This window comes from Dermacentor silvarum, chromosome 3 (assembly GCF_013339745.2).
Source record: "Dermacentor silvarum isolate Dsil-2018 chromosome 3, BIME_Dsil_1.4, whole genome shotgun sequence".
NCBI lineage: Eukaryota > Metazoa > Arthropoda > Arachnida > Ixodida > Ixodidae > Dermacentor > Dermacentor silvarum.
Genome location: NC_051156.1, coordinates 219,659,086 through 219,687,018, shown reverse-complemented (window position 1 = coordinate 219,687,018; position 27,933 = coordinate 219,659,086). Strand labels below are relative to the sequence as shown.

At 43.7% G+C, this 27,933-nt stretch overlaps 1 protein-coding gene across 2 annotated transcripts; it reads left to right on the top strand.

Annotated features, from left to right (window-relative positions):
- The first annotated feature begins 3,282 nt into the window (after positions 1 to 3,282).
- LOC119446702 (E3 ubiquitin-protein ligase arih1l) lies at positions 3,283 to 26,449 on the top strand. 2 transcript variants are annotated; one of them, XM_049664337.1, is made up of 11 exons: positions 3,283 to 3,448; positions 3,550 to 3,771; positions 8,727 to 8,794; positions 10,904 to 10,985; positions 12,703 to 12,774; positions 13,860 to 14,075; positions 14,680 to 14,786; positions 17,735 to 17,849; positions 19,583 to 20,032; positions 21,307 to 21,419; positions 25,589 to 26,449. In XM_049664337.1, exons 2-11 carry the CDS (start codon positions 3,559 to 3,561, stop codon positions 25,668 to 25,670), a joined length of 1,518 nt encoding a protein of 505 aa, XP_049520294.1. In that variant the 5' UTR covers positions 3,283 to 3,448; positions 3,550 to 3,558; the 3' UTR covers positions 25,671 to 26,449. The 2 variants fall into 2 exon arrangements, with proteins under 2 accessions (XP_049520294.1, XP_037567140.1); XM_037711212.2 differs by lacking the exon at positions 3,283 to 3,448 and having other exon boundaries at positions 3,455 to 3,771.
- The last annotated feature ends 1,484 nt before the right edge of the window (positions 26,450 to 27,933 follow it).

Sequence of the window (27,933 nt, the reverse complement as noted above, 5' to 3'; positions counted from 1 at the left end):
AAATGAGAGGACGCTTAAGCCTCGCCTTTAAGAGTGGAACGCGATAGCGTTATTGGGCCCCGTTCGCATCGCATTTTTTCTTTATGAGTAGGCTTCACTGCAACAGAACGTGGGAAAGCCAGCTTACAAAGACCAACCCTTAAAGTCGGCTTCACTTTTAAACAGAAATGCATTGCTGGGAAGACGTTTTTCCAGAGGAAATATAAGTCGCCTTACATTAAAATGTGAAGGCCCTAGGACTTTTCTTTTTATTTTATTAATTGTTTGCTATTGCCCCGACGCGCGCGCGTGTCCTAATTTGACTAGAGTTACTGTATGTGCTACCAAAGGGAGCATATACAGTAACTCTAAATTTGACCTGCCGAGGGTGCGAGCGCCATCTGGATAGGATTTTCGCAAGCAACCTACCCGAGCGTGCCGCTGTTGGTATGGTCTAACTGCTGGAAAGGGGGTTTGTGTTGGAGTTTCCTCGTAACAAAATTATGTTTTCTCGTACATTCAAATTACAATCCGACGCCACCATGTCTGTAGGTTGTGGTTAAGTCGTACTTTACCATTTCTCTACGGATTTACTGTGAGAAATACCATTTTTGTTCACTAACACCTTGCGCCACGCGGGGGGCTTGCGCGGTCGGGGTGGTTCGGGATTATTTTCTCCGCCACGGACGCCGGATTTTCTACGACACGGGGTCCTTAACGCTATCGCGTTAATAAAGTGCATGCATGCAAGATCCAACGGTAATCCTAGGGGTGTAGCGTACGTGTTTAAAGTCTATTGTTGAATTTATGGTAGGTCCATAGATCTCGGGAACCTGAACGCAGCTATAGCCATCTGTGCATAGTTCCTTTAGGAGCATTGGCCTAGAACTTTCTTTTACGATAGGGAACTATCGTTTAAAAAATCGCTTTGTGGCTACTTATCTTTTCAAGGCAAAGCACAAAATCTTACACCGCTTTTCCCATAGTAGGTGAGCGCAATTATTTGGGGGGAAAGTAGTAAAGCAAAATCAAAATCGTGGTCTTCACGGAAAATGCTGCTGTCGCAATAAATGATTTCAGAGCCAAAGGAATCGCTGAAGTTGCGTTTTTTTTTCCCCTCACATTTACTGTCATAATTAAGTGGCACCATTTTTCAGCACACCCCTCTGACCGCCTGTTATCGCGTCTTCAGGATACGTGACAGTGTGAAAAAACATGGCGCGCTTTTCAAATCGCCCTCTACTCGTGCAGGGTGCAACCGTTGGTGAGGTGGCCATTTTTGGCCTGCATCCCTTTGTCGCAGGTCAAGCATTCTCATGGTAAATCGAAAAAGTCTTGACAACTTAACTAGTTCACTAAAACTTAGGAGTAAACGATCTCCTCAACGTCAAATTAAGAAGCTAACATTAACTAAAAGTTGCTGCCTTTTAAATGCACATCAACTTTATTTGCAACAAAGAAATGTTTCCGGGTAATCAGAAGTATAGAATGTGTAGCATACCGTATTGTTTATAATTACTGCGGCAGAGGTAGTCCCCTGCAGGTAGGTACTGAAAGAACCTTATTGAGTAAAAATTGAGAAATGTAATAAATTGGCCAAGCCTAGTTTAGCAGGCTTGCTTAATATCACCGCTTAGAGCTTCTGGATTATGTGTTCATTTTATATTCAAACTCCATTCCGGAATATTGGGCTTCCATTCCCATTCCATCTGCCAGACCATTAATTGTTTCCATTCTCATTGCATCGAATGAGAGAGAGAATAATAAAGTTTATTCTGTCTCTCATTCGATGCATTATACCGGGCGTTGGCAAATGTGGAATGATTCCGGAATCATTCCAACTCCGGAGTTAATTGCCACTCCGCAACTCTGATTGTGAGTGTGGGGGCACGATTCATGCCTCATGTATCACTTACACAATTTTTTTCTTTTACAGCAAAGCTGTTATAAGAGCTAGTTCCCCCAGGATAGTGTCCGCGTGTAGAAAAAAACTATCATCAGCATTGTTCGGCTCCATGTGCGTGACGGTTTCCCGCCAGTTGTGCCTTAGCACAGATGTCAAAACGGATGATGGATGGCCCATTGTTATACCCCTCGCCACCGCCGATGCCTCCTTCACAAGTGTTGCGATACTCGGCGGCGGCAAGTCCCACCAATCGTTGTGCCCCTTTGTCTCGTGACGTAGAGATCGCGCTAACGCTGTTATCAGCAGTTGCCCTTTGGGCTGGCTATGGGACGGACGCTCGTTTAAGCACATCTTGCAGGATCCTGACGATGCCGTGCAGTGTGCCGCGGTTATAAACGCTTTGGCTGATATGTTATAGTCTATATGGCGGACTTGGCGCAGCAAACGCACTACTCGCACCGGGCGAAAACAAGACGCCGGTGTCCTTGCTCTTTGACGAACATGCCGAAGACGCTCAATATAGTCAATAATAATAATAATAATAATAATAATAATAATAATAATAATAATAATAATAATTCACTATAGCAATATTCACTACAGCAGACCCACCATAGTCACAGTTTCGCTGGCTTCTATCTTCACAATAGTGGAATGGCTAAGAATTTTTTTTGTGTGTTATTGTAAAACAAAGACTTGATTTGCAATATTACAGGGGAGTGGGCCCTCAGGTCTGTGGAGGCAGTGCGCCTCCTGCAATGAAACTTGTAGGGGCGCTCGCCCCCAGTGTCTTTCGGTTCCGGAACGCCTGATCTGTGCGCAAATTATCTCAAGCTCCTGCATTTTTCAACGTAATATCTTACTTGGCCCTCCAGAGCAGCAACCACCACTGTGCAGCTCGACACGAATTAAAGTGGCACGCTGGAGACAACCGGAGATACCCTTGAGCGAAACCTAGCTGAACCCGGGAAGATGCTGGTGTACATATTATACAGACATAGTTTATAACTGGTATCTGTAAATTTTGCCGCAGTTCACGTAGACAATGCGTCGTCACCGGCGCCATGGACCTATGCCTGAACATGCGCAACATTACGACTTCGTTTCTACGAAAGTCTCGTTCTAGCGAATTAAGTGTAAGCAGGAATAAAACACGAATGGGTGGATTTTCAATGCTTTGATATGGGGCTGGAGTAATGGGATTTAAAAGGCAGTCGTTCTCCAGTGTCCCGCTGAAGCGCGAGAAACCTCATCGTGCGGATCAAAGGCGAAACACGCGTGACCTGCACGCACACCACCTCCGGGGCTGGCAGGTGCGCGGTCGTGACCTAGGCGGTCCCAGCGGCAGCAACAGCAGCGTCGTTAGCGGCGAAGAAAATAAAGACGAAGTGGGCCGAAGCTGCTGGCCCGGCGGCCCGTAGAATCCTGCGGTGGGTCTACCGTGGGCGCTCGCCGCGGGTATCCGCGGGGTTGCCGCCGGACGCAGCCGCCGCCGCGGCGACCACAACTCGTCGGCCTCCTCAGGTGGCGCAAGCAGCGCAATGACGTCACAGGATAAACACGGTATGGAACGATGAGCTGTAAGGAGGCCTGTGTTAGGCCCAGTGCGGTTTCTCGATTTATACTCTTATCGCAGTCTTCTGTTTCTTAACACATTCTCCAAGGACGTGAACATGGATTCGGAAGACGACAACATGTACAATACGGATTCTGGGAACGAATCTAGTGGCGAGGAAGACGACGGACTGTCTATTGGTTTGGAACCAGAACCGACGACGGCCAAAGAGAAGATGGAAATTGAAGACTTTCCTTTCGAAGTTCTCACAACCGAGGATATTGTGCAGCACATGATTAACTGTATCAGTGACGTTAACAATATTGTCGAGGTGAGTGTGTCACGGCTGTGGTAGGTGCGGGTGGTGTCGATGTGGTGTTTAAGCCTAACTGCCTGCTTCGCATCTGCCTGGGCGTCTTGGGAAAAACACAACAACGCTCTTCTCTGGTCGCTCGCCAGTACGGAGAAGGCGTCGCTCAGAAGGCCAGTCCCATCAGTGCCTTTTGAGATGCTGAGCCTGCCTGGGGCGTTTCGGTCGCAGCCCTTGTCGGGATCATTCACAACAGCGCCTGTCACACCGGACGTCCTCTATGGGCACGAATTATGCATCGGTGGTGCTGACTGCATGTCCATGCGGGCGACGGCAGTCTTGTGCTGATCGTGTGCACGGTTTCACCAACGAAAAAATAGAAAAGAAAGTTCAGGATTTCGTTTATGTAGGCGTGTGTGACAGGAGTTCGCTGTGCCGGGGCTGTCGTCTGCTGCAGGTGTCGACAAGCGCGCTTGTTTAGGGGTCACGCGCATACGCGCAGGTGCCCTCGTGCATTGCTCGTGTGTTGTCCTCATCGATGTCACCCGTATTGGCAACGACACGATTCTTGTGTGGCCGTGTTCAACGCTCAACATTATCCACTGAGTGTTTTTCGACACTGAAGGAAACCGAGTGGTTATAAGCACGTTGAGTGTTATAGGGCAGCGATCGCACGGATTGGAATTGAAAGCTAACCTAAGTATTTTCTTCTTTCGTCATAATGTAAAGGGGTTAACAAAACAGCGACTGATCGATTTTTAACGAGAAGCTAAAAAACAGCGACTGAGCGATTTTTAACGAGAAGCTAATCTGAATTCTTACTTTATAGAGGTTTGACAAACACGACAACGCAGTAGTAGGTTACGTTCGCATTGTTGAACACATTTAGTGGCATTTCGGTTTCGAATGATTCGATTACGTTATAAATAGCCAGTATCAGGGTGTTATCGCAATTGTGCCATTGTTCGGGCGATCATAAATTGTAGCATTACTAGGCCTCTTTAGCCGTGGTTCATTTCTAAGCAAGCTTTATGTGAAGATCTACATTCACAGTTGCACAATGCTGAATATTTCATGTTCTTTTTTTTTTTTTTTTCCCTTCAAAAGCTAGGTGTTCATGTATGAGGCCATTGTTTTGCTGCTGTCAAAATATGACATTGTACACAGGCTCAAGGAGGCAGGCGAGAGCTTAGTGTTAGCTTCTTGCATTGTTTCAGGTTATCTTATTACATTCATTTAGTGTTAGCAGGCAAGTTTCCAGGTTGCATGCCGACAGACATGTATTTTATTTTGTCTGCGGCCTTTGCATCAAGCATTAATCAAAACGAAACGTAAAAGGAATCCTTGAAATTTGCTTGTTTATAAAACAGTGAAGCTGAATTAATGGGTTAAATACATAAACACTAAAGAACCCCAGGTGGTCCAAATTTCCAGAGTCCCCCACTGGGGCGTGCCTCATAATCAGATTGTGGTTTTGGCACGTAAGACCCCATAATTAAATACATAAAGACGTCTGATTAAAAAAAATGCTGAGCAGTGTCGTGCTCTTAAACATAATTTTTGCAGGAATTTCACTTCACTTTGGGGTGGGGACATTTACATATATTATTAGTGTTTGATTGCCAGTGTGAAGGTCTGTCCTTTTCAGATAACTGCTAGGATACTGTTTCCTAAGCAAGATTCTGTACTATTTCATTTTTTACTCATTAAGCTGCTGCTGCGTAACTGAGGGAACCTAAGGATTACATAACTGGAGGGGTATTGTTTCAAGTAAGTGATAGAGCAGTCTTAATCGGGCACAGACTGAACAAGCAGTTTCATAACACCTGTGCTTCTGCCTAGGTTTTGGTTTGTGCTAATATTTGGCGGTGGTAGTGGCAGTGACAGTATTGGTTCGTTGCTTGTTAACGTTTTAAGGTTAGCCTACTTGGTGTCACATGTGGTTCCCCTTGCACGTGGCGTCATAAATGCAAAGTTGTTTCCATAATTTATGTTTAAGAGGCAACAGTCACTAAAAAGGCTTTGAGACAAAAATGTGTCATTTCCTGTTCAGGGTAAAGCATTTATATTCACCAACCAAAACTTAATTTTAGGAATTGAATTCTTGAACAAAAAAAAAAGACCATGCGACAACACAATGTGGCAAAAGATAAAGGCATAGGATTATTTGTGAGAATTTTATTATTTTTAAGTGTTAAAGCATGGACATTGTAAAGATTTGGCACAAAATTGGCACATTTAAATAAGTAATGCTTAAGAACAAAATCTGCACTCGTTAGATGTATATATTATATTAGTTGCAATTAAAATAAGAGTAAGTGCATGTATGGTTCTTTTCAGTCATGGCTGAGTGACCCATCACATATGACTGCATTGACTTTTTATTTAATGAATGTCTAACACACTGGGCTTTAGTCATTATGTTGCTGCTTGGCAGAACTCTGAACATATGACAGGTGCATATTCCTCACATTTATATGTCAAATCCACTATTCTTGCTCCTATTAATTCTGTGGTAATATCGCACTGATAAAGCATGCAAAGGCCAGCCATCACTTACGGGAAATATCCCAGTAATTGGTGGAAAAATTTTTTCTCACCCAATTAAGCACACACACACAAAAAAAGAGGCAAATGTGCCAATCTTTAAAAGCTCAAAGTTCAGATAAATGCTGGAATAGGTATGCTGCATTTTTAAAAAATAATTTTAAAAATTCTGAACCCTAGGAATTAGTCGTTTTTTTTCGTAACTTACATTTTTCCTGAAGTACTTCATCTGGCTTTCTGCACAAAAACATCCTAACTTGCTAAAACTTGTTTCTGAAATCACTGGTGCCATTGTGTCACTGACATCACCAAATGCTTGAATGCTCTATGTAAACAGTTGCATATCTGCCCTGCGCTTCCTTTCTTCTAACTGCCAAGAATGGAAAAAAATTGCCTGGCTCTTTTCATTGTTTGGTGAAAGAGGTACAGTGATAGCATTATGTTTTACATTGCATAGCAACAGTCATTCTAGAATCACGTTTTTATGCATTACAAGGCATTGTAACTTGTACTGGTGCTTTTTACACCAGTTTTGTTTTCTCAGCTTCACCATGCTTGTGCCTAAACTCAAGTTTTCCTCTTTGATACTAATGTGCTTCAAATAAGGCAGCCTTGGCTAGTGTAATGCAAGGGTTCCTATCACTTGATTCCATTCCTTTGTATCCACTGCTCACAGCCCTACCATCCTGGTGATAATGAAGGTGAATTGCTGCTCGAACCACTGACGAAAGTCTGAAAAGAAATAGCATTCAAATAGAAATGTTTCATTATGCCTGGCCTATTACACCTTGAAAAACCATCATCATTATCTTTATTATTTTTTTTTCTTGTCCCACACAGTACCTCTAACTGCACTTGGTCGTCTTCGCTGCTAATTTGTTTGTTGTGAGGCAGTAGATCCATTTATGTACCCAGTGTCCTGAAGGCATGGTCGACTGAAGGGCTAATTTCATAACAGAAGGCACCTATTTTCCACCTTGGTCTTGGTTTCAGTGAGACTGTTGCTATGACAACAGGCTGACAATAACTGTGTTGCATCAACGCTAACACAATTGTAGCTGGAAGGTCCCTGTAATAGCTCTAGTGTGTATGATGTGAAGTTCGAACTGTAAGGTAAATAGGTTGGGCAGTGCTAGTTTCTTTCTATAAAGGGGTTGTCTTGTTCTTGGCATGTGCCCACATGGCAGTGTTCCCGATAATTGTTTTTTTGGTTAGGTTATTTTTGGTTTCCTTAGCTTTCTGGTGAGAAATTGGTGGGGCACAGTTCTGCAGTCACCATCCTTCTGATTAACCAGACACCCCTGAGTAAGCAAAATATTTGCTGCCATTTCTTCCAAACGCTTCTTGTTATTTTTCGTACACACGGACGTGTCTTTAGGACAGCCAGGTGAAAGGAACCTCATATTCGATCTCATTGCTATTACTCAGGCCTTGTTGCACCAAATATCTCCACTTTGGAATACACTCGGTATCTTATGGCATCATTGTGCGTTTTCAGTTTCCATGAAATGTTATGGTGTGGCTGCTGGTGTAAAACATTCCTTGAGGCTGTGCTCATTAGGAATTTTGGAAATGCGAAAGTGTTAACCGGTTACTGTAATCATATTTTTGTGTTTTGGGGTCCTGTCTCTAGCTGTGGAATCACTCATGAATGTCAAATTTTGTTTTGGCAGAAAGACTCAGGGTGCTGCGAATCAAAAATCACACATGGGATGAGTTGTTTAAAAGACCAAAGCTTCATGGAATTTATTGGGCTGTCTAAAACTACTGGTGGGCTGTCTGAAACTTCTGTAGAGGCAAACTGGTGCCCATTGGTGGCTTACCAGAATTCCTCTATCTAAGAGACTTACATTACACTTGTCTGGATAAAGGGGTCGACTTTTACTGTGACAATGTAAGTGCTTGAATCGAAGTTTACTTTGCCCCTCCATTCATTCTTTTACTGTTGTCATGCCACCTCCCATCCTCACCCTACATCAAAGTAACATTGCCTACCACCGCCATCACCAGTGGGAATCAGTGGTGTTACTATGGCATTGTGAATTGGGGAGTTCGACGAGCTGACCACTGATCTGTCACATTGCATTGCTTGATATGATAGTATACTGCTCACCACGATGGTGCAGCTCATTACGTTCTGCACTGAAATGTGCATATTGGTGTGCAGTTAAAACTAAAAGGTGATGAATGACTTCAATGTGAAGCTCTGCTTGCATTCACAGAATGGGCAATGTAATGACAATGTGTCATGGTGGCCAGAGCCTGGAGTCTGCCATGCTCAAGTTTATGTGGTTAACTATGTGGTTTTCATGATTAACTATGCGAGCAGGGCCTAACTATTCTGTTGCACTTCTGCCATAGTTTGCCTATAAATAAACAGGCTTTTCAATGGTAACAGTTGGGGGTGCGCCGGCACGGCTTGTGTGCAGATCCCGCCCACCACGACTCGGATCCTCCTGAACCATTTCAAATGGGACATGGAAAAGCTGTACGAAAGGTGAGCACAGGCACAATTGCTGACCTCGTCAGCAGCATTGCTTGCTAAACATTTTTTGAAGCAGTGTAGCTTTTTCGGGGGTCTTGAATATCGCAGCCATGGCTTTTTGGGCAATTGTGAAAGCAGAACAACATTTTGATATTGCAAGTGCTATTTGCTGGAGTTAAAACATTTTTTGCCACAAGGAACCTTGATGTCTTCGATAAAGTACAAAGAAGAAACCTCTTCAAATTGATTGCTGCATTCAATCTTTCATGTGACTTTGTGAGGTTTTTACCTAAAAATAAAAGTGAAAGTAGCAAAGCTCTTTAGTGAGAAGGATATATGAGAAGGTGATCTAAGGTACTACACTGGAGAGAAAATATGAGAACAAGGGCACTGGCATTGATTTTTATGCTCACAGAACCCAAGGATGTCATCTGTTGCGTAAAGTGTCCTATAAAAATTAATAGAGGGAATACTGGCACAATGGTTACACATGTGCACAGTCTTGTTGCTTTCTGCATTTAGGAAAAATAGAATTGATTTGAGGCAGATAAAGTGCCATAAGTAAAGCTGCAAGGATGTCTGAAGCGACAAGCACAAAGATCAGACAAATCTATGTACTAACCACCATTCCCCTAGTACCTTAATGATAACAGTGCCAGAGTGTGTTCCCTCTTGTAACTTGTGTAACTCTGTGATCTGTTGTACCCGTGTTACCCTTTTTTTGGGGAATTTGTAGCAACAGTACACTATCTTTAAGATATCTTCTGTAGATCCCCCCCCCCCCCCCCCCCATTTTTTTTTACTGCATTTCATGTATGTTGTTACGCATGGCCCAGAAACACGTCGTCATGAAGCCTCCTGTGTGAGTTGACGTTGGTTTTGGTGGTGGAGCTAATGCTGCGGTGGATTCTAAGGATAGTTATACATTGTCATTATTCCAATTTTACTTGGAAAGGAAGATGAAACAATGAGTGTGTTCACACATATCTTTCCACGATCATTGTGCATTGAGCTGTGCTCAGCTCAAGAAATATATGTGGCTTACATTCACTGCTGCTTAAAAAAAAAATGTGGCAAACGTGGCAACATGCATGTGCATGTTGGAAATAGCACTCATAATATGTAAGAGCAGGCCTCAAATGACATGACGAAGTGATGCAAACACCGAGATGTTTTGCATTATAAAATTAAGACTGCATGACTCTTCAAGGTGCAGCATCCGATCTTGTGCTTCATGCTTGAATGGTTGGCCATTCCTAGGCATTGACGCTGGTAAACTCATTTTAAAGGTCTCCCTATTGAATTTCTGCCCTCTGTATCAGTTTAGTTCACATGCTTAGTGTAATTGTGTAAATGCAGCAATATGTGTTTTCTAGAGCAGAGAAACATGGCGCATAGGTAAATTAAGAGCATTAAAAAGTGCCCTTTTAATTCATATGCAGTTGACCCATGTTAGCTCAAACTCTTGGGCAACACAAGTTTTTTCTTTTTTAATAGTCACGAGTTTGAACAAAATATGTTCGAAAATAGAATTGAGTTTTTTCACGAACAAATGTATGCACGGAACAGTTACATGCTGCCTTCTACACAAATTGTCAACATACATAAAGCAGGTGGATGCTTTGTAAAAAAGGAGAGCCCTAGAGATGGCAAATCCTAGAGCCACGTAATTGTAACTGTGTTGGTAGGGCCGTCCTTGTAGTGGCATTCATGAACATAAACACAAGCACGAGCACCAAATCTGAGCACATTTCTTACGGTTCATGCCTTGTGTGCTATTCAGTTGTTTCTGGCTGCATTGTTTAGCCCTAGGAACTACAACGTTTGAATTGACTGGATTGAATGAAAGCATTAAGCAATTTCAAACGGCATTGGGCCAATTTAAAATTTGGAATTTAACTTAACTGGCATCTTGGCTTATGAGTGATGCATTGGAACCAGACTGTCTCTCGATTGGCTGCCTCAGATCATGTTGTCTGCTTGCATTGAAATACATGGGCACTGGAGTTTGTCATGTTTTTGTGTAACTTAGGCCAGCCACTAAAATTTGTTGCTTGAGATATACCGTAGCAAGTTCTTCTGGGATGCATGCAAGTTTTATGCATTGGCTGTTTTGTGCAGGTACTATGATGGTGATCAGGAGCGGCTTTTTAAAGAAGCACATGTGGTAAATCCATACAAGAAGCCTGCCAAATCACAGAAGGTGAGAGCTTGTATTTTGGAAGAGTTGGGTCATTTTACGGAGACATAAAGAAAGTAGTGGTAGATTTCTACATCTTGTGACTACATGGGGTAGGGCTTAATTGAATTACTTTCTCTTCTTCATTTTGCATTCATCAGAGACTTTTTTTTTTTTTATTGCTGCCATTTTGTGTTTCTTGTCAAGCTATTTTGTCCTTGGGGGGGGGGGGGGGGTGAGGGAAGTGTATCATGAAAGGGCTAGAAACTGCTTGTTTAAATGTTTTGTATTGTGTTAAGCTAGCAGTAGAACAAGCCAAGATGACTGACACATTACGAGCTTTGCACAACAGTATAAAAATTGCACTACTGACAAAGTATGATTGCATAATGCTGTATTTAAAGCTTGCTCTGTGATTTCTGATATTAACCCTTTGCGGTCATAAGCCTTTACCCAGTTTGCGGTCGTTCTGGTCAGAAGTCATTCTGCGCATTTTGGGCGCCATGCAAAAAAATGCTCTAGTACACAAACACGTTAGGGTTTAAGAAACATTTCTCTATACCCTTGGCTGTCAGTGGTACTTAAGCATAGTATGGTATCACTCAAAGCACTCGCCAGGGTGGAGTCCAGGATTTGCACTGCATGTCTTGCAGTAGAAGACAGTCTCCTTCCTGCCTCCTTTCGTCTTTCTATCACTGCACACAGCACAGTCCTTGCTGTTGCCATTCACATTCTTATATATGAAGTGTGACTGCACGAGTCAGTGCGAGTCCCGTTCATAAAATGCCCGCGCAGAAAACGTCGCCATCCAGTCAGCAGTACGCGCTAGAATTTGCACGAAAATCTGTAAGTCCCTTGCAGAAAGGGCTGCCCTCAACTGTAGACAACAAAAAACTGCAATTTGTGATTGAAAACATGGTCGAGAAATGGCGCAACCTACCCAAATAAATGGAGAATACGAGCAAACACATGCATCGGGCGCTTCCCGACACGTGACCAGAGCCGATATTTTCGTATGGTGGCGTGGGCCCGACACAGGATGGCAAAGCGTTAAGGAGTGGTGGAGGAGTAGAATTGAGGTGTTGGTGTGGTGCTGAAATCGGAGAACATCTGTAATAAATAAGGCTCAGAGAAGTAAAGCAACTCTTAGAAGTTAGCAAAGCGTTAAGGAGTGGTGGAGGAGTAGAATTGAGGTGTTGGTGTGGTGCTGAAATCGGAGAACATCTGTAATAAATAAGGCTCAGAGAAGTAAAGCAACTCTTAGAAGTTAGCACAGGTGAAATTCAGTTCCTGTTATGTTAAGCAATGACTTCCAGGAAAATAAAATGGTGCAACTGTCTTCTTGAGGAGTAGTAGATAGAGTTTTCTTTCCCAGTCTGCATTTAATTTGGACACTTCTAAGGACGATGGAATGGTTCTCACAGCACACTGCTTAGGTGGGTATATTCTTGGGGAAATTTGGTAGTGCAATTTGTACAAACTTTTTTTGTCATCTCGTTTGAATGAATAATAATGCTGGTACTATTTTGAGTTGGCAATATTTTTAGAGGGCTCTTCAAGGATATTTTTTTTTTTTAAGAATTGTGCATGGGATCTCATCGTGCTGGTATATTTTCTCTTTGGCACCCTTCTCTCTCCTCGGTTTTTTAAATTAAATTTGGCTTCTTTTGTGAGGCATCATCATTGTGCTGTGATTTGAAGGGTAACTGCATTGTGTGCCCATGTTTCCCCATCTTCGCAGAAGAGACAAGTTTCTTCGGCAGCCCATGGCATGGAAGACTGTGAAATTTGCCTGCGCGACCTTCCAAGCTCGGTGAGTTGCCACAACCTAACTAGTGGCCTCCACTGATGGAGCTCACACTGGCAAGCACATGCTTTATGGGGCAACACTGTGCTTGTGCTCTTTAGGGTGCACTGAGCACAACTTCACAATTTGCGACTCTGAGATACACAGAGTCGCAAAGTAAGTCAGAGTGTGCAAAATTGAAGTTGACTGGAAAGCTTTTGGCAGGCATCGAATTCATGGCCTAACAAATAGCAGTGTTATATTTGACTGAGCAAAATTACTAGTGTGCGGTCCTAATAATTGATAAAGCCAAAATTTGTGTAGTTATAAAACTCGATGCTAAACATTTTGGCAGAATTAAGTGGCTGGTTGGGGAAATTGATTACAACTTGAGATAGAGGCTCCAACCCTTATTTGGTTGGAGTCTCTCATGTCCTGTGTTGGGCTGCTAAGCATGAGGTCGCGGGATGGAATCCCGGCCATGGCGGTCGCATTTCGATGGGGCGAAATGCGAAAACACCTGTGTTTCTTCGATTTAGGTGCATGTTAAAGAACCCCAGGTGGTCCAAATTATTCTGGAGCCGCCCCACTACGGCGTGCCTCATAATGAGATAGTGGTTTTGGCACGTAAAACCCCATAATTTTCTCTCTCAAGTCCTGGTTATAAAACACTGCAATGTCTCTCTTTTGTCACTGAAAACTGCCAGTTTAAACTTGCTGAGTTCTCTCCTAAGTGTAATGGCATGAAGTTTCCATGCTCATGTTCCACAAAACATGTTAGGGTTTTGTACTTAAAATATGTTTTCTGTACATTCACTGTAACACTTTGCATTTGTTAATGTGAATTAGTCTTGTAATCACAGCCATGGATGTTAACGACCCAAGCTTCCATCAAAATTTTCTTTGTAACATCAACTTACAGAGCATTGTTTGTGCTGACAGATAGTCGTGATGATATTTCCCTAAACCATATAACTTAAATGTCAGTTTAGCTAATTTCGATTTTTTAAGTGCTCGTGCTCAGATATTCCAGTCTGTTGGCTATCTGGCAGATCCTGATAGGGTTCCTGTAGAATGTTTAGAGGGGCTTCAGTGTGGCATGTCATGCACAGATGATGACCGGGTTAGCCTGTGACCACCGGTTCTGCACCGAGTGTTGGAACTTCTACCTGACCACCAAGATTATGGAGGAGGGCATGGGCCAGACGATCTCGTGCGCCGCCCACGGCTGCGACATCCTCGTGGACGACCAGACAGTCATGAAGTTGCTGTCGGACCCCAAGGTGAAGCTCAAGTACCAGCACCTCATCACCAACAGCTTCGTTGAGGTGAGTTCTTAAGCAAGGAATAAGAGCTTTAGCTGAGTGTTTGTGTTCTACTCTCCTCAGTAGGGAGTATCCTAACAAATTGCACACAGGCACTCTGCGGGAACCGCGCCTATGCTGGCCGCAGAAGGCAGAACACTGCCATTGTTCCGCTACTGAATAATTTGAGGAGCGTGACGGTGCATCCATTTGGCTTTTTTGGTGTTTTGCTCAAGAAACCTGCCTTTGATGTGCATGCATCATCTTGTGATAGTGCTGTAGTACACATTTTATGTATATGCGTGGCAAGATGTATACTAGTATACGTGTAAAACCCATCCTGCTATTAACACAGTTGAAGGTAGCGCTTCTGTTCATCCCTTCTGCGTGTGTGTGTGTGCGCACGCTCAAAAGCTATGCAAGACCAATTAGCCCAACAGTTAGTCTTTCTGTGCATCTGTACTTAATCATGCTGCTCAGCGAAACGCATTGTTACTGTTGTCCGATCTGTGCTGAAATCTAGATATTTATCGTCATCCAGCGACTAGACGAGCAACATGTTATCATTACCGAGTAGCCTTAGCGTTGTTGATCATGGGGACTAACTGACCAGCTCTTTCTGTGCCAGTGTAACCGGTTGTTGCGGTGGTGTCCTCAACCTGAGTGCAACAATGCCATCAAGGTGCAGTACGTGGACACACAGCCAGTCACGTGCTCATGCGGCCACACCTTTTGGTGAGTCATGTTGTCAACAACAGGGCTATTTATAACATTGTCCTTGAGGGTTTGTCATGTGGCACACAGCAGCCTGTTTACTTGCTTAGCTTGTTGCATGCTAGACCCTGAAACTATGATGCAATGTTTACCACAAACCAGTTGTGACTGCAAGCCTCATAAGGCGCCAAACTCTGAATATCTTGTTTGTCTGCAGACTGTGCAAGATAGAATTTTCAATGTGAAGTGCGACTTGCATAAAGCTAATGCTTGGTATTAGATTTGTAGTCTACATCAAACTAGCTGTAGCTACAGCCTTGTGGTGGAATTATTGGATTTCCGCCGATGTGCAGGCAGGTTACTATAGGCCTTAGCACGTCGCTGCACTCACCTAAAGGGACACTAAAAGCAAATATTAAGGCAACGTGAACTGTTGAAATAACCTGACAGAAACCTCGCAGAGCTTGTTTTGTGCTAAGAAAAGACTTAGTTTAAAAGAAGTCATGTCTGAAGGGTCCGCATACCTTTAGTGCAATTCAAGTCGCCCACCTCCAAATAGGGAGTGGTGAGGTTGCATACACCATTACCGCCCTTTACTGCTGTCGGTGAGTGAAACAGCGCCTGACAGATGGTGCTACACTTGTTTGCAAAAAACGCAAATGCGCGGCCATGGAGAAACCAAGCCAAGACAGAATGTTGCTTCCGCCGCTGCAGCTGCTCTTGATCAAGTGACATGGACTGTTTGGGTACCCCGTAGCATCTAATGGGCATGGCATTCTCGGCTACTTGCAGTTTGTGTGAATTTCGTGAGCCAGCAAAACTAGTGCAGCGCTACGCAATAACGAAAATACTGAAACACGAAAGTGCGAGCAGCGAGCGAATAGTCGAGCAAAAGCAAAACCTTTTGACTGCTCGCATCGTTGTCGAGGCTAATGTAAACTTTTTTTTCTTAAATTGAATAGAACTGGTCAAGTAGCATTTTCTTCCATCTTATAATACAGTGCAATAATATTTTTATGATGAGTGGAGGAGTACTAGTAGAATTATAATGAGGATCGCCTATGTCATTAGGCTAGTACTTGAATGTCTCGTGGGAGTCTCAACTCATGTCCTGCATTTACCCCATTTCCTCATTTACTAAAGCGCTGTTCGTGATAGTATTGTTACGTGTGGAAAGACACAGACAAGATAGATTATTTACACTGTATTTACACTGGAGCCAGACAGGCGACATGTACAATGTTACTGGTTGTCACAGCGGAGGACGTAGTGGGCGTGGCTAGAATGATTTCGTAGGTGATATCGGTCGCTTGGCGGAGCACGCCATATGGGTCTTGTGTAACAGGAGAGTAATTTTTCACAAAGGTCAACTTTACAAAACGGTGACGAAAGCAACACAAGGGTGCCGGGCGAAAAATAAACATCACGGTGTCGGAGGTCGTAGCAGTGCTTCTATTTGTTTTGAGACACTTGCAATATTGATGCCTTAGACATTCTTGAGCATTAATCTATCACTTTAGCTTGGCTTAATATTTGTCTTTAGCGGCCCTTTAATGTATACAGGTGGTAGTGACCTATTTATATAGTGAAACTTATTGCACAAGAGTGCGGCATCAAGCAAAATGTGTATTAATGAGCTTTCTAAGCTGCTGGCAGAGCATTATAAAGTATTTTTAAACATTTATTTAAGTATTCATCCCTTTTAGTGCTTTCAAAGTACAGATTGCACTGTAACGGTGTCTTTATTTAATACTGAATTTGTGTTGCTGAATCGCTGTGAAGGAAAGACTGTACATTTCACTTTAAAAACATAAAGAATGCAGATTTTCACAGTAAAAGAAATGGTGAACACATAAAGAGCTTGTTTTGCTGAAAGCAATCAATCATTGATGCCAGTGGCGATGGCACAGTTAACATATTGTTACGCAGAAAAACATATACTACAGTGGATATATTTAAAAGGCAAATTGCATGAGAGCACTGCAACAATGGTTGGATAAGCTCGTGCAAGCTTACAAACAGCAGCACCGCTGTCGTCGTCTAAAACACTGAACACTGCATCATCATTAGGTCACGAACCACAACCACCTATGACATATTTTCACATGTTTGGTACCTTGTTGCTCGTGAGGTGGGCAGATTTGTAATTGAGTATTGGTGTATGTTTTTTGCAATGTCACTTACAAAAATAGCAAGCAATTCTAACTTCAGCTGGACATGTTCAACTTTGTTGCCACGTATCCTGTTTTGTGTTGTTTCTTGGCATACCAACTTTTGGATTAGTTGTCCACTTGTTATAACAGTTTAGCGTGTATAGTCAAGGCCAACTATGGGAAACTGACATTACTCTTTGAAATCGGGTAGCTGTTAAATAAATATGATGGAGCATTGAACTGTAACGAGTCACCAGAAAAAGTTAAACTTTTGTGCAGGAGGTACCTTATGAAGTTTCTCTGACCACATTAATTTTAAGCTATTTTGGTCATGTATTTCAAAATGGCATTATGTGCTGTCCATTATGTTTTTCTTATGTCAAGACATTTTTTGCTATTATTAATAGCGCTACATGCCACACATGTTGTTCTTCAATTTAGAATATATCATACTAAATATGTTTTTTTTTTTTTCCCCTTTTAATGAAAAATTTGTAAGGATGGCTTTGGTCTTCTAGTATTCCTAGCAAGGTTCAAGAACCTTTGCGGCAATGCAATGGCCCAAGCAGTACGAGAAAATACATCAAAATTTGTGACTTCGGACAGATGTAGTGGCTCGATTTAGGTATGAAATTCAAGATATTGAACTTTTACCTTAATTTTTTTTTCTTGTAGTAATCATCCCATTTTGTGAAATTAACAAAATTAGACTTTTGAAAGAACACTTCTGTCTAAACTGGCTTAGTGTTTCTCCTTGGTGCACCTTTAAAGGCCATGGGTGCAAGTAGTGTCCTGACACCAGGTATACCCGTGCAGTTTCGCGTGCGGTGAAAACTGGCATGACCCTGTCAAGTGCCACCTGCTCAAGAAGTGGCAGAAGAAGTGCGACGACGACAGTGAAACGTCCAACTGGATAGCAGCAAACACCAAGGCAAGTAGCTGCCTCCTGAATGGTGTCACTATCTCCATTCCTGAGACTGCACATTGACCACTTGTGCATTTAGTCAAACACTCCACCACGCAGTTTGTCCTCCGAAATTTGTTGATAAATTTGCAAACAGAGTAATTGGGAAGAGGCTATTTCTTTACATCACAGTGACCCACTACCCCTTGTTAAACATGTGCAGGGTCACAGCAAACAGGGCTAGCTTAGATGGCCAGCATAGCTGATTGAAACTCTTAGGTATTTATTTTATCTTGTATTTGCAGTTTATTTTTGTTATCTTCATTTTGTCTACATGCAAATTTTGGTTTAAGTAAAAGGTTGAGCTAAAGGTAAAGCCTTCGAAATTGTGAACAGGGAATGCTTGTATTGATGTGAAATAAATGTTGAATGTGGTTTGAACTTTCACACAGAGATGGGGTCTGCGAAGGCAGTATGTTGCAATATTCAGATGCTCTGGTATGTGCTTTCAGTGTTCACTTCGTAGGTGATGCGTTTCACTGCTGGGCAATGTCCTAATGTTGTGGACACTGCTTCGCTGTGCTCCTCAGACACACGAACAGAACAGTTGGCATGTTGGTCAATATAATGCACTCACTCAGTAGAAAAAAGCTTTGCTGTGAGCACATTTTTTGGAGGTAATGGATGCGTGTGCTGTTCACTATTGTTTCCGTCTTCACATTGGCTTGGCCATAGCTGTACAAATGAAGCTTTATCTTTTCTGAAATTAGGTCTTTATGATAGTTCTTGGTTCTTCCATGATATCCTTTGCATGCACAGTCAAACCTTGTCTAATGAACAGGTTATAATGAAGTGATCGTAATTTCCGTTGAAATTTTCATAGAAACACGTACATTTGAAATTATAATTTTAACGACGAAAAAATTTATTACAAATTGATATAATGAACCCATTTTAGTTCAAAATTAAGATTTGTTGACCATCTCACACTGATTACTGAGATATCTGGTGGTGAATGTTGCTGCTAGTAGTGCCTTGGCTGATGTAGCAGTTCAAAACACCTGTCAACTTGCCAAACTGGCTGTTCTCCCACGGTAGCAGCCACTGTACTTCAGCACACTATTACCACCAATAAAGGGCTCTACCGGTGCTGCCTCACCCCAACACACTGCCTACTCTGCCATGTATGCTATCATGCGGGAAGGAAATGTAAACAGCAGTATTCTAACTCTTAACACCTTAAGTATGGTTGTTATAAAATACTGCACATACACAGCAATGTTAAGGAGTTCGTGGCTACATGTTCTTGGCGATCGCTTGGCTTACAAGAGCTTCGTGTGTGTGCCTCTAGTGCACCTGCGAGCCTTCAATTTCATACAATGCTTGTTGCTTGACATCAGTGTAAATTTTCTGGCTTTTCTTGCTCATAAAACACTTATAGGTATGGGTGGACGAATACAATCAATGTCCAATTTTTCGGACTTCCTAGGGGGCGTGAAAACATCCGAAAAATTGGGCAGTCCAAAAAAACGAATGCATGCCTTTTACTGCCCCCAAGGGCTCAAATTGCCACAGGCACGTCTGAAATAGTTCTGAAGGCCTGCCAGTACACTTATTAGGCATATCGTAGCCCGTACTGTGATAGGAGACAGCGGGTGCATGCGTGTATAATTAAGAAATACAAACCGTGTCCCATGACAATTGCCCCTTCCTAAAGTTTGCTAAAGCACAAGGCCAAAACACAAGGTTTCCACACGCAGGAGTGCCCGCGGTGCAGCGTGACGATCGAGAAGGACGGTGGCTGTAACCACATGGTATGCAAAAACCAAAATTGCAAGGCCGACTTCTGCTGGGTCTGCCTGGGTCCCTGGGAGCCACACGGCTCATCGTGGTACAACTGCAACCGCTACGACGAGGAGGAGGCACGGGCAGCACGGGATGCACAGGAGCGGTCACGGGCGGCACTACAGCGCTACCTCTTCTACTGCAACCGCTACCTTAACCACATGCAGAGCCTCAAGTTTGAGCACAAGCTGTATGCCGCCGTCAAGGAGAAGATGGAGGAGATGCAGCAGCACAACATGTCCTGGATCGAGGTACAGTTCCTCAAGAAGGCGGTGGACGTGCTGTGCCAGTGTCGTCAGACACTCATGTACACCTACGTGTTCGCATACTACTTGCGCAAGAACAACCAGTCTGTCATATTTGAGGTAAGAACCCCCATTGTTTTCCTCTCCAAATACAACAGTTCCCAACTTCAGAAGCTTTTGAAACCCATACCAAACAATTAATTTCCATATTCCTGATACCTTATTGGCCAGGCTGCTAGTAATTATCAATGTGTAAGAAGACACTAACGACAAATACTGTAAAGTCTGGCTAGAATAATTACAGTTCTGAAAACCACTCGACGCTTGCTCTTTGCCATGGGATGAGTTACTAGTTTCTGAAGAAACTGCAATTGAAGGCACGAAATCGCTTCCTCAATTTGTACAACTTCAGGAAAGTTATGCCATCTCTGAGCACAGGATTTGGGAATCCATACTTTGCAAGACGCTGCTGACCACACTCCTGCAATTCGCTAGGCAAATATGCCATCCAAATGGCCTGAATAGGATCATTGAGTTCTGTGGTAAAATCCTGTGAAACTGGACAAATTACACATTTATGTTCTAATGTTATGAACTAATTGTCTTTAAGGTATTAGTGATTGACTAATATTCACCTATTATAATTGGTGGGTACACAGCATGAGAGGCTGGTTTAATGTTTTGACAGCGATAGTGCCAGTCCTGATGTTTTCTCACGTAAAAAAGTTGTGTTAGTAAAGTTCACAAGCGTGGCAGTTTCGACGAGTTCGTGCTATTCCATGACGTTTTCTTGAATTAGCACAACTCGGGAAGGGTGAAGGAAACAAGACACACATGGAAAAACAGGAGGCAGGAAGGTGCTAAGTGATGCTTAGCGAGTACTGATCTGTGATTGATGCCTGACTTAGTGTGTTGACTGGTGCAGAAGGAAAGGACCAGTACGTATTGTGGCACTGACAGCATGCTTTCAGAACATTATCTCATATCTATCTCTGACTGCAGCAGGCAGGCATCAGTGGTCTGTGGTACCGCATGGTTACTGTGGTGTAGAGGGTGCTTCTAACCCTACTTATCTGTTGTCCATTCTGTTGGCTGGTATAAAATATGCGACAACAAAGTGAACGGTGATATACGCCTGCCAGGATGTGACATGCAGTGCTGCTTCGTTTGCTGCAGTTACCACCTCCAATTGTCGTAATGTCACTTGAAAAGCAAAGTCAAGCTGCACTAGGTGTGCATTTCACACTGTTCAGTTCAAAGGATGAAGGAATTTCTTGTACACTCTATAAATTATCACCAGGTTGACAGCTATCTACGAAAAAAAAAAGGACAGGACAGGACAATGTGATGGCCATACTTCTCTGAAAGTTCTCACAGGCGATTGTTTTGTCCAGGACAATCAGCGGGACCTGGAGAGTGCCACCGAAAAATTGTCCGAGTACCTGGAGCGGGACATAACCCAGGCTAACCTTCTTGACATCAAGCAGAAAGTGCAGGACAAGTACAGGTATGTGTTTTCTACTTCCCAACATTGGTGATTGTGTTGTATCTGTGGCTTTTGCTGGTCATGGTGTTATGAAGTGCTGGCCTTTGCCACCTGGCTCATTGGCAATGTCTGCTGTGCATGAGCGTGTGTAATTCTCCTTTATCATCCTATGCCAGCAGTACAGAAAGTAAAAGTGGCCGTGGTTTAAAAATGTGGAATTGTGGGCTCCTAGCTGCATGTAGGGAAATAATATTTGACTAGGATATTTACGACAAGTTTGTCTAGCATCTAATTAAGCAAGTTTACTGTACTGGCTGTGGCCCTCAAGAAAGACACCGAGATCAATACATCAAACGTTTAATCCTATTGGCATAAAACCAGGCTAACTCTTAGGCGTTCTGAGCACCCACAGGAGGGCTTAACCAGGCCGTGTGCCACCACCAGTTCTTCCAGCAGTCGGCGAGAGGCGGCTCATACTTCTCCCCCGTCGCAGCTAGTTGACACTCTAGGGTCCAGGTGGGTAGTGAACGATCCATGGTCCTGACGGGTAGACAACCGCGCAAGAAGCCATCACCGCAATATCTAGACGTGCACATTGACCTAGAAACTTAAAGTAAGTACGGAGTCAATTTCTGCGCATAGTGTGAGGCATGGAATTGTCAGGCAGGCAATACGTTTTTAGGTCTGCAATGTGTACTGGACTCGTCTCTTCAACTCTCCCTCTCAATGACGTAGTCTGTTGATAAGGGAGACATTTCCTCAGTTATAGTTTGTGGCCTCTCCAGACCCTGAGTTGTCCCAAAATGCCTGCCCCATAAAGAAAAACATTCAGCAATAGCAGACACTCCCATAGAGCCCAGCGGCCGAAACCAAGTGGCTGGCATTAAAACCTGAACCACACTTCTGGTTTCGATTTTGAGCGCACACGTTTTGAATGATAGCTGTACGTGTTGCGCCAGCTGCACTAAACGGCGTGTCATTTGTTCTTGCTTCTACTGCTCAACTGTGCACGGTCTTGGTGCGAAATCATTCTATTATTTAGTAAAAATGTTGTGAACAATCTTCACAAGCCTCCATCGAATCTGTGCAGCATGCACTTTCATAAAGTAGACGCAAGACGCCTTGTAAAATGAGGAAATGTTTATTTTGCTCTATGTTAAGGCTCGTTCTGGGCTTGTGCGTCTATCCAATGTGGTGGCACCAGGTAAACAGCAGTAGTTTCTGCCGAAACTCCATCAGACGGTATCAGCTGAAGAAAATAAATTAGAATTATGTGTCATTTTTGTTTAGACCTTATAGGAATACTGGGTGTAGAGGCGAAACGTGTGAAAGTGGTGAATGGGCGGCATTACAAACAAAAGCAACTTGCTTTACATACATGGCGCAGGAAATACCCGACTCATCCCCAAAAATGCCATAAAATATGAAATTTGCAAGCATTCCCCCATTCCCGGGCATTATTTCCTGCACTTTAACTGCACAAATACACGGGCAACTGCGCATTTCCAAAACAACTTGGCCTCAGCCGACGCCCCGTAAGATTCAGTACACGCGAAACTGTGTCACAGCCAAGCTGCTTTTCGCTAACTGCGTTACAACCCTGGGTGCGGCCATCGTGACTCAAAAGTCCCCCAAAAAGTCACGAAATTAGTTACAATAATGTTGGGGGTCAGAGAAAGTGCCATGATTTTGTCCCAGTAAGGTTCAGTACACCCGAAACTAACTGCATCGCTACAGCCGAGCTGCTTTTCGCTAATTGCGTCGCAACCGAGCTTTGCCGTGCCATAAGCCTAAATTGCTTGAAATGCAGCGCAGACTGTCAAACAAAATTTCTCACCTTGCCGTAGTCCAGTGGCACAGTGGTGCCGTGTCAAAGTGCAGAGGGAATGCAAGAATAAGCCGGGAGCCCAAGAAATCGGGCTACATTAAAAAAAAAAAAAAAAAGACAGACAGACAGACAGGTTGCCGAACAGGCAAGCGCTCACATGTGCAGCCGTCCTCGCTCGCTTCGGTGGCATGTCTGGCGTATGACGCATGCATCTACTAGCGCATCTGGCGTGTCATTGGCCTGTCGCTAGGTGACGCAAGAAAAATAAGTCGGAAAGTAAAAGTTTATTACGCAAAACTTTTTAGTTTTAGCAGGAAAAAAAAAACTGTCTGTTCAATTGGCATTCTTTTCTTCCGATGCTCGCGGCAGCTAATGGATGGCATTAAAACTAGCGTGATGTATTTGCTGTTGCCAGTTTTCACAGAGTGTCCCCTCTTGTTGAATTTCTTTCTCTATGCCTGCCCTGTGGTGCGGAATCAGCTGTTCACTTTCTTGGGTATGGTGTCGCCACATTCAGAAAGATTCGATACACAGGCGGCAAAGTGAAACTCTGCTGGAAGTGAGGCAGCTGTGATTTTATTAGTGGGTTGGTAAGTGAACCACACTCTTGCCCTCGTGTGATTCATCAAAGTAGCGCTTTTGCTGACAAAAGCACGACTCTGACCAGTCACACGAGAACATACGATAAGATAGAACCCCTCTTAGAACGCACGACCACCTATGGCTCGTATGTCTTCTCGATCCAGCTACAATGGACTTCTCACTGTGTTGGTTAACGAGCCGTAGCCAAGCGAAAACGCACTGACTATACCTCTTTTAGCCATCTTGCTTGTCATGCATGTGGTATTGGAAGCGTGTAGAATAATGGTGAAACGTGAGTGCAAGTTTACCGAATAACTTGGAAAAAAGTTTCTCGTCATATAAAACTTGGAACAAATGTTCAGTCTCATCTTTATCTCCAAAATTAGGAAATTTGCAGGAATAGGATGATGTCAGCTGGCACAAGACAGGGGTAATTGGAGATTGCTGGGAGAGGCCTTTGTTCTGCAGTGGACATAAAATAGGCTGATGATTATTAAAGGAACCTGGATGAGGTTGGCAGTATTCTATGTGACTCGCTCAATTGTGCTAGTAGTGCTTCCACATTTTGTGCTTAGCCCATCAGAGGAGACATGAGGCTTCAACATGAAAGGAGGATGTCTGCCTTAGCACACAAGGATTTTCAAAGTAGGCTCTAGTAGGTCATGGTGTACCAGTACGAAAGAAAACACCAGATTTATGTTCAAAGCCAGTGCTCTTTGTTCCTTCACTGAAATAAAGTTTTCTTGGGGGCTATGGCATTGCGCCGTTAAGCACAAGGTTGCGGTTTCGATTCTCAAGCGGATTCTGATGTGTGCAGAATGCAGAAGTGTTCGTATATCGTGCCTTGGGTGCACATTAAAGAACCCCCAGTAGACGAAATTATGGCTTCCTCTATAACCCACTGTATAGTTTCAGGACGTTAAACCCCACAGTTTAGTTACATGGGGGCAAGTGGGATTCAACACAAGAATCATACAAGCAAACAGCTTCATGGTGAACCAGCGCTACAGACACAAGGGCAAGAGAAGAACTCAAGGACCAGCGCTCATCCTTGTATTTGTCTCTTGTCTGTGTGTCTCTAGCGCTGTTTCACCATAAAGCCCGACCCTCATGGAGCGAACTTCCCCGACGATGTTCGTGCATCAAAAAATGTAGCGAGACACGCCGCCATGTTTTCGCCTCACCGCCCCTCATGCGACAATCCAGCGGCGAACGACGAACGAAGTGAATTCTACAAAAACAATGCCAAATTCAGTTTGAAGCGGGTGAACGGGACTGCTGCCATCATTCGCATGATGCAACGGCCGGAAGTGCTGCCTCCTGATTGGATCGGGCTTGTCGCCGCGCGCTGAACGCTTTCGGCGGCAGGCGAACATATCTATCCCCTCCAAGTCGGTGGCGCGCGTCCTGATTTTTGACGCCGGCCAGTGGCCGCCGTCGGAGGAAGTTCACCGCTTGGATGCCAGAAATTCGTTCTATGAGGGTTGGGCTTTAGGGTATCGTACCAACTACCTCACACCCAGACCCGTTAAGCAAACAGCAATGAAGTGAGGTTTTGACTTGCACGTTTGCAGGAAGAGCATTTATACTCCGATTAAGTGTTCTCTTTCATATTGGTGCAGTGTGTACATCAGGTTCCATGGCACCTTTGTCAAGGATTCTCCTTGACTGTGTACAAATTACCATGATGCCTTGAAGTGGAGACATGCTAAAAGCACGAGATTTTCCTATATGTAAGCTTGTGTGAAACTTTCATTTTGCTTTTGCTCTTGTGGTGCAGGTACTGCGAGAGCCGGCGGCGGGTTCTGCTGGAGCATGTGCATGAGGGTTATGAGCGGGACTGGTGGGAGTATACAGAGTGACACCACTGTGTGCGGCGGCGGCGGCAGACGCTGTTTCTTCTGTGCCGATGCCCATTAAATGAGAGACAGTGCTCGCGCTGTGCCGAGCAACATTTCCATGGCTGAGGCAGTCATGGGGCGCCACCTAGGGCCAGGCCCTGGGCAAAGGTGGCCGTCAAGCGATGTGTCTGCTTGTACCCAGATGTGATGAAGGGGGGTATAAAGAGCAGTTTTGAGGTAAAATTGTGCGCACGAGGACTTCATGATTCACTGAGTCTCGATGCCTCTTGGCCTTGTATGGCATCCCATTTTCGTGGGTACACTGCAGCGATGCTAGGTAGCATCACTTCCGATTTTTTCAGTGCTCGTTTGCCAGAGGATGAGCTCAGTGGGCATTTCTTGCAAACAACAGCTGCCTTGTGAGCACTTGCTTCTGCCAGAGCCAGTGTCTTTGCAAAAGACTCCTAGAACTTTTGGCCTCTCTTTTGGCAAGTGTTGCTAGTGCTACATACGCAACACACTGCGATGCAAGTCGCTCAGCATTCAGCAAGTAATGAAGCCACTGTGAAGACATGTTTGGAATGTTCTCCATCCTTGTGAATAAAAACTCATGCAGCTGGCAATGCAGGCTGCTGTCTGATCCAGTGCTTGCAACTTCTCCATGCAAAAAGCCTGTGTCAAATAATGACATTGTTTTAGATTAAAATGCCTGATTTTACTTGGTACCACCGTGCTCGAGTAGGATGGTTGAGCAGATTAGTTATATTTATTGTAATAAACTGCAATACTAATTTCCCATACTGGTTATGCTTTTTTTTTTTTTTGTACTGAGGTGCTTGTGTTTGAAGTCGAGGTTGTGACAGAAGCCCGTCTGGTCGGGAGGCATCATGAATAAGGGTAAAAAGGGCGCAGACTACTTAAAGAATACAAGAAAAGACGTTTCAATGAACAAGGCTCTGCAGTTTCAATGAACAAGGCTCCCGCAGCGGAGCCTTGTTCATTAAAACATCTTTTCTTGTATTCTTTCAGTAGTCTGTGTCCTTCTTTTTACCCTTCTTCAGTGCTTGTGTTTATACTTGAAAGTTGGCATGACTGCTGCCACTGCTAAAAGCTGCCAAGCTCTATGCAGTTACATTCTTTTTTCTCAAAATCTTCATCAAACAGCTGATTGCAAGATTTCAGCTTATAAGTTTGTTGACTTGCCTTGAAGAAAAGTGCAATTGTTCACCAGAATTATGGCACAAATTTCTGGTTTGGCAGTGCAAATAAAAAGAGACGTGTCTACCACTCATCTCTCCAGAACTCTCGCATGTATATGAAGGCAAAGGCGCTTATTGCAATATTAATGACCACGATGTCAATCATAATGACTCTTGTGAGGCCATGCTCTTACAGGGTTGTCTGTCAAGACTTTTCATGTAGATCAATTGGACCACTGTGTTGTATCCTCCGATAGTGCTGAAACTTGTTTAGAATCTGTTCCCTTGTGAGAGGGTATGAAGAAAATGAAGGCAAGTATGGGGACTTTAGTTATTGCCGTTTTTTTTTTTTTTTTTTTTCAGTCAAAGGCATAGGCAATCTACAAAGTGAAAATATTTATGCTATTAACCAGGAAGATGGTCAATTCGTGTTATTGTCATAGAGAACTTTGGCCAATCCCCCCTCGTGGGTATGTGCCGTATTGAAAACAACCAGCTGCTGGAATTATTTAGCACTCGCTTTGTGGGCAGTGCTTTAAGCTATACTTAACGCTTAAAGGCAGGGAGCTGTTTCCTAAAGCAGCTTCCCCTTGTTTTCTGTGAGCCAGTGTGTAATAGTTGCTGGCTCTTGATGATCAGTTTAATTACCGAGACTGCAAGATGTGTGAGCAGTAAGTGTACCTTTGCATTCCTTGGCAATTGTCTTGGCTGTGCAAGACTACGAGTAACAGGTTGCTCTATTAGGACTTCATTGTAAAACCGATTCAGCAGTGCCATTGAGAAAAGCCAAAGGGAGCTGCAGTGACGCGGAGTATCACTTCAGATGTAAATGAAATGCTACAGTTCCCTGCCTCGTGACCATTGGAGCGTGTGCACCCACTACTTTTGGAAGAGACTGTGTTTTCTAGAATGCAGACAAGATTGTTGGAGTTCATAATGAGCTTTTTCTTTCAGAGAAATCTGTGTAGGTTTCCCTTGCAGTCTCAAACTACAATTTTGTGGATTCAAACTTCCCCTTCAGCGCACCTACTTTCAGAGAGCTCGAGGTTAAAGGTCGGAGCCAGAAAGACTGGTACCAGGTTGTT

What these genes read in the sequence shown, in the direction of transcription:
- LOC119446702 (XM_049664337.1), top strand. Translation starts at nt 3,559, where the DNA reads ATGGATTCGGAAGACGACAACATGTACAATACGGATTCTGGGAACGAA. An exon ending in TGCGCGACCTTCCAAGCTCG is followed by an intron (nt 12,775 to 13,859) that starts GTGAGTTGCCAC and finishes TGTCATGCACAG; the next exon opens with ATGATGACCGGGTTAGCCTG. An exon ending in TCATGCGGCCACACCTTTTG is followed by an intron (nt 14,787 to 17,734) that starts GTGAGTCATGTT and finishes ATACCCGTGCAG; the next exon opens with TTTCGCGTGCGGTGAAAACT.